General features: G+C 42.1%; 1 protein-coding gene across 6 annotated transcripts in view; it reads right to left on the reverse strand.

The window, feature by feature from the left end:
* Positions 1-15,185, reverse strand: part of grm8a (glutamate receptor, metabotropic 8a) — a 412,486-nt gene that overhangs the window by 296,877 nt on the left and 100,424 nt on the right. For all 6 annotated transcript variants that reach the window (XM_039791865.1, XM_039791870.1, XM_039791869.1 and 3 more), the window contains exon 2: positions 9,401-9,617. In XM_039791865.1, the coding sequence (XP_039647799.1) occupies positions 9,401-9,617 (217 nt within the window). The remainder of the gene's footprint in view (positions 1-9,400; positions 9,618-15,185) is intronic.

A 15,185-nucleotide genomic window follows, 5' to 3' on the forward strand; every position in this document is an offset into this window, starting at 1 on the left:
GCAGAGGGACGTTTGTCCGTGCACATGCGCGAATAGTTATCTAAGTTTGATTTATTAGTAGCAAGGCAGGGAGTAACAAAAGACATCCACAGTAAGTTCATCAGCGCTCCGCTCTCTGGTCCTGCCAGGTGGGAGACAGGAGGACTCATTTGTCTGTCTGTCTGTGTCTGTGTCTGTGTCTGTGTGTGTGTGTGTGTGTGTGTGTGTGTGTGTGTGTGTGTATGTATGTGTGTATGTATGTATGTGTATAAGGACTGTGGTTCAGTCTGAATGCCTATGTTAATCATTGTAAGTGCAGTCCAGAACTACTGGTCACTGAACCAGAAATCAATTTTTCACAAAAGAAATTGTGATGCCTCGTCTCTTTGTTATTTTGTTAGTTGATTTAGATCAAGGTTGGTGTAGGTGGGGTGTATAGCCGAGGAATTAATCACTGATCATGCTAATTGCCCATTTATTTTAAACAAACTGCTGTTGATTTGCGCAAAGGAAGATTCATTTGTCACCAGATTCATTTGTCAGGACCTTCAAAGATTATTTTTCCTGTAGCAGTTAGTTTGAGTTTTCAAACAAGATGTGTACTATACTACCTAGACCTGATATGGATTTAAATCAACACACATGCATTTAAAAGAAAACAAATAGTCCTGAGAGAGCAACTTGACCAAGGTATTCGTTGACCTTAACGCCGCCTTCCCACTGGCACTTGAAATCAGCTCCGATACGGCTGCGAAACGACCGGAAGTCATTCATTTCCTATGGAGATTCACAGACCGCATGCAAATTGGTCCGAACCAGCTCCGAACGAGTGCGGTGCGAAAGAAATCGTGTTAGTTGGTCATCCGAATGCGTTAAAAAAATGGAACTCTTGCGACAGGCTACGGACGGTTCCTATCCGACAATTCCAGCGGAAGCTAGCGTTGCTATGGTACTGATAAACAAACCTGCTAATTGGTTAGCTAGCAACAAACTTCGAACTATTAACTTTAAACGGCTATATCACATTTAACCGACCTCACATGTCAACGTCCTGGGCAACTTTTCTCCAGCGCAGCAGCCTTTCTATTTATAGCTCTATAACCCTCATCAGAGAGGTCATAGAGAATCGTACATTAAGACACTTATCAGTCGTTCTAGTCTCTCCGCCATTTTTGTTCTACTCGCTTCCGACACTTTTCAACGGTGTAGCACGACGTCCGCTGGGGGCGTATTGTGTGTTATGGAGCTGATTTCAAGTGCCAGTGGGAAGGCGGCGTAAGGAAATGGGACCAATACAGAAAGAACCAGGTCCAGGAAATGTAGTTAATTATGTTCCATTTACTATGATTCCATTTGCTCTCTTCACAACCATGATAGAGCACCTGTGCATTTCAATTTCAACCTGTGCTGTTTGTTCTGTTCTGTATGGTTGTACTGAAATTGTTTATAGCACTGTTTAAAGTTCTTACTGTGAGTAACTTTAATAAATCCTCCTTTTTTAACATTTGCAAACAGCTGCTGTACCTGCACCCTGATATTTCCTGAGTGGTTCAGCTACATTAGGGCCCTGTGGTGTACTGTATATACAGCAGTACTTAATGGGATTAAATGAGCTTTAAATGATCTGACGGAATAGTGCATTTTGTGATATAATGAAGGTGAAGTATCTAGCCCAAATAATATTGAAAAAGAAAAGGTTATGGTTGCCTACCTGCCAGACTGCCCTGCATGCATCTTTCTAGCGTGCCAATTTTTGGCTAGCTGTGTTAACATATTTTTTGTACATTGCTGCAAATTCGGTATTTCACAGCTTTAAAATCAAGTCTCTGGATGTTGAATATCTGTGTGACACGCTTTCTGTTCAAATTTGGATGAGGAGTAGAAATGTCTGAGTTATTGTTATCCAAGAGTTTCTAATTGGTTTAATTTATTTTACGTTGAGACATGTACAAAGAACAGCATCAGGTTTCAAAGTGATCCAACTGTCAACATGACGGTCTCACACTTTTCTCTGTAGTGTTTTTCGATTACATTTGGTTTCATGGCTTGTGTTCCTCTATTCGTTTGCTGACTAAAAAAGGAGTCTAAACAATGGTTTGGGTGTGATCATGAGAGGCAACTTTGACAACATCAAAGTTAAATTCTGCTTTGATCGCTGACTGTAAATCTAATTTCCTACAAAATGACGCTTCCAGCTTTAAGCCTCTAAGCTACCCTAAGCCTTTCCAAAAATCATCCAAGTGACAGTATAATGGTGAAAATTGTCTTTCTTTTTACCAGATGCAATGAAAGAGGATTGCATTCAAATGAGAGAAAGTGAAGATATGAAATAAATATAAGCTTTAAATTAGAGTATGCCTCTTTTTGAATTTATGTCCCTGTATTTGTACACTGCTGTATACAGGTACATTGCTCTGTCTGTCTCTGATTCCTTCATGCTAAAATATTTGGTGACATCTAAATTTTCTACTACAGTGAAGAGCAATACTGCCAATTTACTATGTGCATATCTGTGGTCAAATTTTTGCAGTATAGTTGTGTGTTCATTCATGCTAAATTAGTTAACCCCTCGTCTGTTGTCTAAGTGGAGGAGGTATATTGGGTTGGAGCTCTGGGATGGAACTCTCAAAGCACCTTGGGGTTTTAGAGTAAAACAAGCTGAATTTTTTTTGCAGTGTGCCAGCTAACGTTGGTTCTTGTCTTTCATTTTAACCATGACCCGAGAGCCCTTCTGCAGACAGAGATGAAAAATTGAAGAAAGGAAAAAAACAGATGGAAGAGGAAGGAAAGAGAAAAAATGTAAAGTTACTGGAGCAGAACAGTGAAGAGGCTTGAAAGTGCTTTTAAGTTGTGCAGGCAGATTCCCACTCCCCGCAAAAACACACACACACTCACATCAAAACAGCACAGACACAAAACACACACCTAACGTCTCATACAGAAACTCACTTATATACACACATAAACAAACATGCAGCCATGAAATCACAGTGCAAACACACACTTTGCCAACATAAGCTAAGAAAAACGGCCGCGCGCACACGGCACGCACACACAAACACACACACACACACACACACACACACACCTATGTGTACCAACCGGTGCAGTAATATTGCTGAAATTACTTTTGGGGCTTAGCAGCAACTGGCTGGGATTTTCTCTCCCCGATCTTTTGGTGGACTCGAAGAGGCCAAATAGGGATGGAAAATAAGAGGTCTGTCTGCCTAGAATCCACTCTTGCTCTGTCATGAGGAGTTCTCGCCTCTGTTGAGAAAACCACTGAAGCAGAAAGGGACACTATACATTAAATGCATAGCACGGAGCAACATACAGTACAGGCACTAACGCACATTTAAACATGGCAAATGGCATACAAAAACACATACTGTCTAAAGCATGTGTTGCAATGTAACTGTGTGCTATAAGTGAGCCTTTGTTGCCCACCAGTGTACTCTGAGCTGAATCATTTCGGCAAATTTAAGTTTCAGACAAGGCAAATGTACGTTTCTAGCTACAGGGCCTTAAAATCAGCTATATTAACGTACTGCATGTCAGCAAAACTGTTTTGTGGGAGAAAAATCTAATTATTCCTTAAATTCCCTACCACTAGTAATCACTGAGACGTGGCTGAAAAAACTGAGGTGGTTTCACAGGTTGATAAAGGATCGCAGGCAACCCCAGAGTTTTCTGGAAAAGAGAAAGGTAATTTCCGTTGGACTTAATATTGAGGTGGCTGGGGAAAATTGCTAAAAATGGTCATTTCAGCTGGATGGGATGAAATTTACAAAGCTTCTCAGGTAATAATTACCATCTCTAGATGTCCTGTGGCAATTCAAATGCCATCCGCAGAGGGCTGTTAACTCCTAATAGATATTGTCAATTCCACCCAAGTGAGAGATTGGCAACATGAGGCTAACATAAATCGGATTATAATAGAATCTGGAGATTTGGAAAGAGGTTAATGATCTCTTCAAGATGATTTATATTTTAGAGTAACATCACACAAACCATTTTTAACAAGGCAAGGAAAGCAAATACTGCATTGTTTCACTCCAAGCAACAGTGTTGCAAACACGGTGGATGTACTTACCGTGGACAAAATGACACACAGAGACATACAAATATATTTATAAAAGGTTTTAGAAATACCACAGCATACAACAAAGCAACAGTTAAACAAGTCTACAAGCAACTGAGAGTTTGGGGCCTTTCATGAGGACGACAAAGACACTTTCACCTTGAGATGAAAACAAAGGCTTGTGTAATTCTACAAATGCATGGGTTGATGTCCGCACTCCCTGTGTGCGTTTGTGTGTGTTTATGAACACTATCAGTCTTAAGTTGTGATGGGAGTGTAATCAAGGACAAAAAACAGAGCTAAATTGACCCGAGGGGGATATGTTGTCAGTTGAGTGTGAGTTAGAGAGAGTGTTTGTGTACCTTGTACTTCTTTTTGAGCATTTTATCTGTGTTTTTGTGAGGCTGTGTGTTTGTGTGAGAAAACTTTATGTTCAACATAATCACTGTGTGATACATTTGAGAACTCATACAACATGTACAACATATCAGTTTTTGTGCCTGCGCTCCTTATTTTATATCATATGTATAATGCATGTTGTAATGCAGTATAATCAAATTCATTTACTAAGATCATTATATTGTAAGAATAGTGCTGCAACTGTGTAGAAGAGTAACTTATTCATTTCAGTATCCTCATAATTTATAATATATACTATAATTTCTATAATGCAAGCTAAGTGATTTTCCAACACGAGTGTGGTCTAAGAATACTGCATACATGCTTATGAATAGACATGGGTAATAATATATGCATCACAATGCATTTCAATTAAAGTATGATTCTTCTTGTCTGAATGAAACAACATAAGCCGGTAGCAAGACTTAGACATGGGCCTAGTGTATTGTGGAGGGCAAGAGTGGACTGAAAGCGAACTAAAGAGGCAAAGCTAAGCAAAAAGGCGGAAGATTAGTTAAGAGCTTGAGAACTAATTAAATGAATCTGGAGATAAACGATTTTTTTTTTTTTTTTTCTTTTTTTTTTTTTTTTTTTCCTTTTATTATTTCTTTCAGAGCTGTTTGTAGAGCGGCACCGTGTCAGACACACACACAGTTTCTTTCTCACTCCTTCACTTAACTTCTTAACCCACAGATTCACCCGCAGCCTCTCTCATTGGCAAAAAGTCCCCTTCTCTCTTGCACACACACACACACACACACACACACACACACACACACACACACACACACACACACACACACACACACACACACACACACACACACACACACACACACACACACACACACACACACACACACACACACACACAGTCTGCAGTGTGTCTGGATGTAGATGTGGTCGTTTTAATCCCCGATAGATTCCATGGGGAGGTGGGGAAGGGTACTGGAAGGAGAAAGGGCCGTGACTTGATTTAAAAGATTCCTTCGGTAAGTACACTGCCACCTCTTGTTTTATAGTACAGTGATCCATATGCTGCAAACAGAGCTCGATATAGGCGACTGTAGTCTCTTGGCGTGGCAAGATTCAGAGCCATATGCCGCGATATCCACAGCGAGGGTCAACCGCAGGGTGGCATAGTGATTAGGGAGACCGTCCGTCAGCTGGAAGACCTGGGATGGAGCATCTGTTTTTTGGAGCTTCCCCTAAGTGAACAATAAAATGAAAACACTGATCTACTTCTGAATTTGCACTCTGGCCTATCTATTAAAATTAAATAAGAATAAAAAAATTTTAAAAAAACACCTTCCTCTTCAGGGAATCAATGGATTCATTGCTAGCAGTCTCCTAGATGTAAGATGCACATTTTACTCCTTCAAATGGACCGAGTCGACCTTTGCATTATTTGTTCATTAACTTTTGATCACTGTTCTATGTCGGCTTATTGTGTACGAAAGCAAAAATGTTGCATTATGCACCCATTTGGTGAACAGTTATTAATGATGAGTAAACATGAATGGCCCATGCTCACTGAGCTGTGTCTGTTACTAATTCTGCATGACTGGAAAGCCATGGCTGGGGGTGACAGCACACATGCTGCATACGCTGTAAACGTCATGGCGAATACATTTCAGGATGTGGGCATGGTTGAGCAAACTGCAAATGTTTTACAATTGTACTGCTGGATCAACTCAGGATGAGGAGACTTTTGAAGTGAAATTGAATTAAGTTCGAAGCCAATATTCCGTGCAAATGCAGAAAGTGGTGTGGTGTGACAATCATATAGCCTAGTTCAGCGACAGTTTTGAGGTTGCTGTCTTAAACACTAGCATCCAGGGTTTGCATCCGTTCATTGCTGTAACCTCAAATCTCAAGTTATTTCAAGTTTTCCCTAATGCAGTCCTTAAGAAACAAAAATGATCTTGCTGACTGCCGTGTGGCTGAAAAATGTGCTGTGCAGAATTTTCTACATAACTCCTCCTGGGAGTGGAGCAAACAACAGCTGTGGAGTAGCAAACATAACTAGGACATATTCCAAGACTGTAGTACATGTTGAACTTTGTCAATGTGTTAAATAAGAAAAGGCACAGGACAAGTACAGAGGCATGACTGGGCAGAATAAACTGGTCCTGTAACTACCACTAGCACCCTCGCTCACACACCCTGTAACCCCTGACTCATGCTAACAGGACTCGAGTACCTATTCTGAAACTTTTTGGTGATGAATATGCATGCACACACACACACACACCACACACACACACACACACACACAGTCAAGAATACTCAATGAATGATTACACACCAATTAATATGGATGTTGGGTATCAGTATGCAGAGTGCCTTGTAAGCTGCAATCATTACACTGCAATCACAAAATAATCACCTAGAAATTTCCTGTGGCTTTGTGTGTGTGTGTGTGTGTGTGTGTGTGTGTGTGTGTGTGTGTGTGTGTGTGTAAGTGTGACATCCACCTAACTATATATATCTATATGTGTGTGTGTGTGTGTGTGTGTGTGTGTGTACGTGTATATATCAATGTGTATGTATGTGTGTGAGTGTTTCCATGGGCAGGGAGTGCTATGAATCTATATTAGGACCCATATCTTTATTCTGTAGCTGTTACAGCTTCCTTGTCCCATTCTTCTTCTATTCTCTCTAGTCTCTCCCCATCTATGTCTCTGCAGCTTGATTCACAACTACAGTATAGTTAACACACGCACACTGCAAACTCTCCCACTTTGGTCACTTTTCCCTCTCCCCTCCTCAGCCCTATTCTTCACCCTCCTTTATTCTGCTCCCCAGCATCCCCTTGGTTATGTTCACATCTTCAGAGCCGCAGAGTAAACAACTGACTGCTGTCACAGCATGTAGCCCACACACACACACACACACACACACACACACACACACACACACACACACACACACACACACACACACACACACACACACACACACACACACACACACACACACACACACACACACACACACACACACACACACACACACATATGCAAGGCTGACTCCCAGGACACTAATACACACATTGCTGAGGACTGCTTTACCCTTTACAGTGGCACACACACTGGTCTGACACCCCAGTAAACATCGACTGTATGTGCTGCCACAGCACACAGCCCTGGGTGAGCTGGCTCCACAACATGCACAGAGACAGGGATGGACGGGTAGACAGCAGGCCCGATCTAGGCAGAGCTGTCATCGCTACATCAGCGAAATGCAAACAATGCCCAAAAGACTAAGAATGGAGGAAAGGCAGGAGGAAAGATTCAACAGAGAGCAATAAAAAAAAAGAAAGATCTCAACTGATACTCTCTCAAATCGATTATTTATGCGTCTTTAGACCCGTCAGTCTGTAAATATTTGTCAACATCCAACGTGATGCGTTTTCAATAAACATTTGAGACATAAACAGGGAAACCGACAGCATTTTGATCTGTCAACATCACTTGGAGGATTTCATAAACTGATTTGAGGCAGCGTTCACCCAAACTTGATGCTCTCAGGACCACAGGGACCGTGCTTTTAAGTCTTACATCAAAACAGGAAAGCGATCCGTCCCTCTGTGTATTTCTCCCTTTCTGTATTTTTGTCACTCATTTACTCAAGTGTAATTTCACTCTCCTCTCTCTTGCCACTACCTAATGAAATATTGAAAGTACCATAAGGTTAGGGTTCTCAACACTTTATTAAGACACCAAATGTTGCTTTGTCCTTTGTCACTCACCTAGATCTCCAAGATATACTTACTAGCACAGTATCTAATAATAATTCTTTAATTTTTAATGTTTAGAGCAGGTGCTGCTAATACAGAGGCATAACATGCATGGCAGCAAACATTTTTGACATCGACTTGATGCTTATACAGGAGCCTGCACTATTGTTTAAACTACATACCTGGAGAGCCAAAAAGGAAGTTAAGAAGACAGCTGCACTTATCCATCAAATGCTTGCTGTGATAACTCTGTCTCCGCTCACTCACCACAGCTTGCAATCTACAGCCTGCAATTTACCCGAAGAGTGAATTTTCCCTGGAGTTTCCCAAGAGATTTAAACAAACAACTGTTCTTGCTACAGTTCCCTTCGAATCACAGGCTAAAGCCACTGATCATGTATCATACCCCCCAAAGTGCACTACGTTGGTACGTGTGTAGGTACGTGGAGACGCGAGCCTACGCCGTAGCCTGACGTGCACCTCTCGAAAAATTTAACTACAGGTCGCGGTGACGCACGTCGCTTGGCCGTGGCTTGGTAGCGTTGCATTTCCCCCGACTCATTTCCTGGTTCTCCTTCTCCATAAACAACATGAAATCAAGGAGAGAGTTAACTTTTCCTGCTACAGATTTCCCACCGTGGTCCCACCGCCATCACTCTCTCAATCACCCACTCCCCACACACACACACTCACAGGCTTGAGGCACATACCAACAGACAAGTAAACAAAGAGTTTCGCGATTGACCCTCCGGAAACCACACACCCCCGTAGCATTCTGGCAGTGAAATGCACCGCGATGCAAAGAGACGCGTTCAACCACGACGCAGAACTCCAAAAGGGTCAGAACGCCGTAGGAGTGACGGCGTGGAGTTGACGCAGAAGCATAAAACAGCCTTTAGGATGCAGACTTGCATTCTAACATTTCGCCCTAAAGCCTGAGATAGGGAAGATTTGAAGATGACTTTATATTGAATGTTCAAACTTCTGCATCTACATTGCTCTTGGAAGAGGTAAAAGTGCAACCTAGGATTACAAACAAACAGTCGTATAAAGATGGTAATGCTCATTTTACTAAGAACCTGCCAGGAGCCCCACCACGGACCCCTGAGAGTCTCTGGACCATACGTTGAGAATCACTGATCTACACTTTAGTGGCAAACCATCCAACATGCAAATTTCACATCAGTCTGAGCTCCTACCGGTTTCTCTGGAGATCTGGACAAAGGCCTCCACGCCGCTCTCTCCGTAGTTGCCCTCTGAGGCTAGCGTGGACACGTAGTTCCACTCCATCGCCGTGACAATGTCCATCATGGCCTGGGCCTGGTAGGAGTCTGGCGGTACTACGCGGGAGAAGAAGTCGTAGCGAGTGTTGTCGCTCAATTCGGGTGCCGTGGAGGCGTAGCTGACCTGGGGGATCTGGACAAGAACAGGATGAGAGAAGAGAAGACATTAAGGGGACTTTTTAATGTAGCTTGTTGATTAAATGTTTGGCATGATTGTGAAACGGTGTCACTTTTTCGTTAATAGTTTTGTAGTCTGCAGAGGTAGGACGGTGCGTTGCCTAAATTAATCAGTTTCATTTCATATTTATCACAATAAATTCCTTCGCCCACGAGCAGAAACAAATAAATAAAAGGTAAGATAAAAGAGTTAAGTCAGTGATATTTCCTATCTATTTCACGCCTTCATGCATAGTTGGACGCAGGAGAGAGACATAAACACTTCCCACTCCCTGCGGGATCACTGTGATTAATAATTATCTGGGATATTAGGAGAAGTTGTCATCACAAGTGTTAAAATTCAACTGCAGCACTGTAGACGTATTGTTGGCTCAGAGATGTGAAAGAAGCAAACAAACAATTTGAGAGTGAACAAGTATGAAGGAGAGAAGCAAAAGTGTGAAATAATTGGGAATCAGAATGTGAAATGAGATGGAGAGGTAACAAAAAGGGAAGCTGGTGATGCAAAGCGTTATCATTTTGCAATGGGAGATTAAGTGGAGAGAAGACACTTTGACAGAGGAAGACAAACACAAAAGAGACAGCAGGGACCACACAGGAGGACAGACTGACAAAAAGCACAACAGGCTGATGGAAGAACGGAGAGACAGATGTTGACAGAAAGACGACACACACACACACACACACACACACACACACACACACACACACACACACACACACACACACACACACACACACACACACACACACACACACACACACACACACACAGGTATTGCTAGTGATAGGTAGCGTAACAGGCAGAAGGTGTTAGATGGCTGACAGGCAGATAGATTTTTCCCTTGACAGAGGGGGACAGCAAGGGAAGACCCTGTACTTGCCAACGCACACATACACAGATGTTGGACAGACATCTCATTGGCATTCATACTGCCAATCTACACCAAAACACAGGGTGCGTTAGCGGTCTGTCTTACCCCCAACCACACACAAAAATAAAAACGTCTGCAATTGCTGAATACCGCAAAACTCGCTGATACTGCATGAAGAGATTTAAGATGAACAGTGTGGGTGTGTGTGACTGGAATGTTTCTAAAGCCCATCACTCACTGTCTTTATTCCCTCTGAGCGTCATCTGAAGTCCCTGCCACCCTGCATCTACACTTGTCTTTGCCATTTTAAAAAGTTCAGGGATCTATCCTGAGGTTTTGCAGGGCCTTCTTTGGTTGTACTGCAGCAAGCAGGTGTAAAATAGCCCAGAATCTCCAGATTTGGCTTCCTTGCTTCAGGAACATGTTAACAAAAAAAAAAATAAAGATCAGACTTTCTTTGGCTGCAGCAATAACAAAAAATTATTCTTAGCCTGAGCAGTATTCATTCACCTGCTCGAGGAGAAAGTATTGAAAGAGCAAATACTTTTTTTTTCATCACAGTGAATAATGCACAATTGCAGTAAAGTGCAGTAGGGCTGTGTATTGGCAAGAATCTGGCGATACGATACCTATCACAATACATGGGTCACAAAAGTATAATTTTAGAAAAACTAATATTTAAAAAAAGACATGATGTTCATAAAAGTCAAAGAAGATTACTTTAGGTAAACAATTCAGTACACAGAAAATCTAACTGCCAGTTTGGGATTGTGGTTCACAGTGAGCTAATGTTTATATGCTAAAGTAGGCCAAAGTTCAGCCATAGCTACGTTGTTAGCTTCTAGCAAAAAGTCAGGCACTGCTAGGCACTGTTAGGCAAGGACACTAGTGGTGCGTCTCAGCATAGTCATCTAGCGGTAGGGGGTTTAAACACAACATAAACGTGAACCACGTTTATTTTGAACGTAAACATTTTTTTTTTTAAACGATATTGCCTTTTTGAAAATCGATACAGTATTGCAAAATAAAATATCGCGATATTCAAGTGTATCGATTTTTTCTTACACCCCTAAAGTGCAGAGTGTCAGGTTTTTTTTTTTAGTTGAATGTCTAATTTTTTAATAAAGCTATTTTGTTCTTTCATTTTTCTGCTGTTTAATAATCTTCCACTTCTCTCAGGGAACTTGATGGGAGTACAGGTTTGGGACACTTGAGTACTGTAATTGGTCCTCTCTGCCAGTGGAATACAAACGGACACTTTCATAAACTTTAGGACACGCATGTATAATTCATAGAAGATAGAGATAAACAAATAAGAGAAAAAAATCAAAGCTTGTTTGCATGTGTTCTTTATGGATAAAGTGTATTTGTGTGTGTGTGCCTCCTCTGTTTCACTTGTCCTTTTACGCTCTATGTGCATCTAAATAGGTGCATATGCATTTCAAAGAGAAATGAATGCATAGCTGCAAGAATAGGAAACAGATATTTGTCTGTTTACAACAGCACTGAGAAAGTAACCCTGTAAACTGGGCAAGCCTTGTGCTTTGATATTTTGTTATTTCACTCTACAGCTGGGAAACTTGGAGAATGAGACATATGTAGACACAAACACACACTTGGGTACACCGCACAGTCATCCTCTTGTCAAATTTCCAGAGTAATTACTGAGGAAGAGGAGGAGAAGCAAAGAGAAACAAAAACAGATTCAGTGACATCCAATATCTGACGCAGGCACAGACCCAACACTGCCTTCCACAACCACACTTGTGCTTTCTAAAAATGAATATTTTCTACAGATATATTACTATCGTAACAACCATGAATCCCCCAGACAAACATCTAGAACATCTGATAGCATGTGACATGTAAGTGTTGTAAATCATGTACGTGCTGTGAGTAACTTTGAAGCTGTAGTTAGTAAATATCCAAACTATAACCCCTCACTGGTTGCGGAACGGCTGCAGAATGGCTCTGCCGTGGAACGGCTCTGCTGTGGAACGGCTCTGCTGTGGAACGGCTCTGCTGTGGAACGGCTCCATGCTCTGCTGTCCGTCAATGCCCACCGGGTCCCGATTTGTTGTGGAACGGCTGCGGCCATGACTGACAGCTGAAGTCACGAGGACCCACGAGATCTCGCGAATTCACATAGAATAGAACCACAAAACCAACAACACTTTGTTTCCATCCAGAGGAGTAGAGGGGAAGCAACTCTGTGCTGTGTTTTCAAGGTGTAGTGCAGGGAAATATGATCCGCCGTGAGCACGGTGTATTTTATTTTGAAAATTAACCAGATGTTTTATTTTGTGTCTGTGCTCGACTTCCTGTCCCGCACAATCTGAATTGTGCTGAATTGCTGCGGAGCTCTCCGGCGTCCGGCAAAAATAGAAGCTCTGCCTATCTGCGCCGGAGCTGGGACGGAGTTGGAACGCAGCCGTTCCGCAGTCAGTGGAAATACACACATTGACTTTAAAGGAAACCTGACTCCGCTGCCGTTCCAGAGCCGTTCCGCAGCCGGTGGAAATTGGAGGTTAGACTGCCAGGACATTTGGGACAGATATGACCTGTCTCTCTTAGTTACGCTGTTATAGTTCTAGACTGCCGGGGGACTTCCTTCCTTTGACACACTGAGCTGCTCTCTCCTTCCCTTTCTATTACCATTTGTGTGCATCCCGTCCCAGAAATGCTTGTTATTAATCCTAGCTTCTGGGGAGTTTACTCCCCGGAGTGCTTATGTTTTTTCACCCAGCCTATTTCCTTGGAGAACGTTGGCACCAAGATCTTGGTTGCAGCGGTCGCCGTGGTCCTGCTGCACTCCCTGCTAAGCTCTGCGGTGCCCTGCAGTGTCATACTGCGTCCTGCTGAACCCTGCAGCTTCCTGCTACGTCCATCCATGCTCTGCTGGGCCACGCTACATCCTGTAAGGCCCTGTAGCGCCCTGATATGACATGAACTACTACGACAACCATTTGAAGTCACTGTTCCATTATTAATGTGACTATTATTGCCACTGTTCATCGCATCCCCAACCGGCACTGTCAGACACCGCCTACCAAGAGCCTGGGTCTGTCCGACGTTTCTTCCCAAGAGGGAGGTTTTCCTCGCCACTGTCGCACTGCTTGCTCTTGAGGGAATTACTGTAATTGTTGGGGCTGGAGTGTGGTCTAGACCTACTCTATCTGTAAAGTGTCTCGAGATAACTTGTGTTATGATTTGATACTATAAATAAAATTGAATTGAATAGATATTCACATCCCCCACATGAAGGAATTAGAATTTGGTGATCCCTTAACATTTCATGTAGCGCCACCATCAGGTCAGAATTTCAATTTGACCAATACTTTTGTTTTCTGAATTTATGGGTCAATCCGTTTTTGCCTATCCATTCAATACTTCAAGATCAAACACTGCAGATATTTATAGTCCCAAAACGCAGAAATCCTAACATTTTTGGCGGTGGAAAGTGGTCAGTCGAGAGGAATTCTGCGCAATAAACAAATGCTGGAGACCTCTGTTGTATATAGATTTACATACAAGATGTCATCAAACTACACTCTACATCGGAGGTGTCAAAAGTATTCACATTCATTACTCCAGCAGAAGTATAGATACTAGGGTTTGAAAAGACTTCTGTAGAAGTTGAAGTATCAACTCAAGCTTTTTACTTAAGTAAAAGTGTAAAAGTACTGGTTTCAAAACTACTTAAAGAATGAAAGTAATGTAAGGCGGAAAAATGCCATTAAAGACAAAAGCTTAGCCCACCCCACAGGGGCTTATAGTGCACTACCCCACCTCCACAACATTTTTTTTTCTAAAGGCCATAATGACTATAATAATGTTATATTAAAATCTCCTGCAAACTCAGAAGGGCTGAAAAAGGTGACACATCTCTTCTGTGTTTTTCAGACAACAGCAGCTACAGTCTGGTGTTAGAATCCTCGCAAGTGTAATACAGACACACTTTTACACCGTTTAGCAGTCAGCATTTTAACCGTGTTTACTCCAGCTTCTAGCTAACGGCAGGCTAACGTTATCTGCTGCCAGGTGTAGCGTTAACTAGCGTCCCGTGCGGCAATGTTTCAGTTCCCTCTAACGTCCGTTTTCGGAGCATCAGAGAGAAGCGCAGGCATTTAAGTGGCACCTAAATAAGGCACCGAAATCCGTGTTGCTATTCAGTCTGGTAGATAACGGTTGTTAAGGCCCCGGTGCCGTATTAGCACCGGGTCTGTGCAGGTGGGATGGATCGTTTACAAACCAATAGGGTGTCGGAATGGTATATGTTTATACTTCTCATCCAACCACAATCAAATTCACTCTTTTGTGTGTGTGTTTTTTTTTTTTAACGATGACAAGCCGGAATGAAAACAAGCCAAACTGAAATAGGAGTAAAGAGGCTATTTTTAAAATGTAAGGAGTAGAAAGTACAGATAATTGCGTGAAAATGTAAGGAGTAAAAGTAAAAAGTATACTGTAAAATAATTACTCCAGTAAAGTAGAGATGCCCAAAATTTCTACTTAAGTAAGGTAAGAAAGTATTTGTACTTCGTTACTTGACACCTCTGCTCTACATGGACTTACAGCATCAGTGTCGTTCAATAATCGAAACATGTTAAATATTTGATCCTACGTTCCAAAGGCTCTCCGGATTTCCA

This window comes from Perca fluviatilis, chromosome 23, assembly GCF_010015445.1.
Source record: "Perca fluviatilis chromosome 23, GENO_Pfluv_1.0, whole genome shotgun sequence".
Lineage (NCBI taxonomy): Eukaryota > Metazoa > Chordata > Actinopteri > Perciformes > Percidae > Perca > Perca fluviatilis.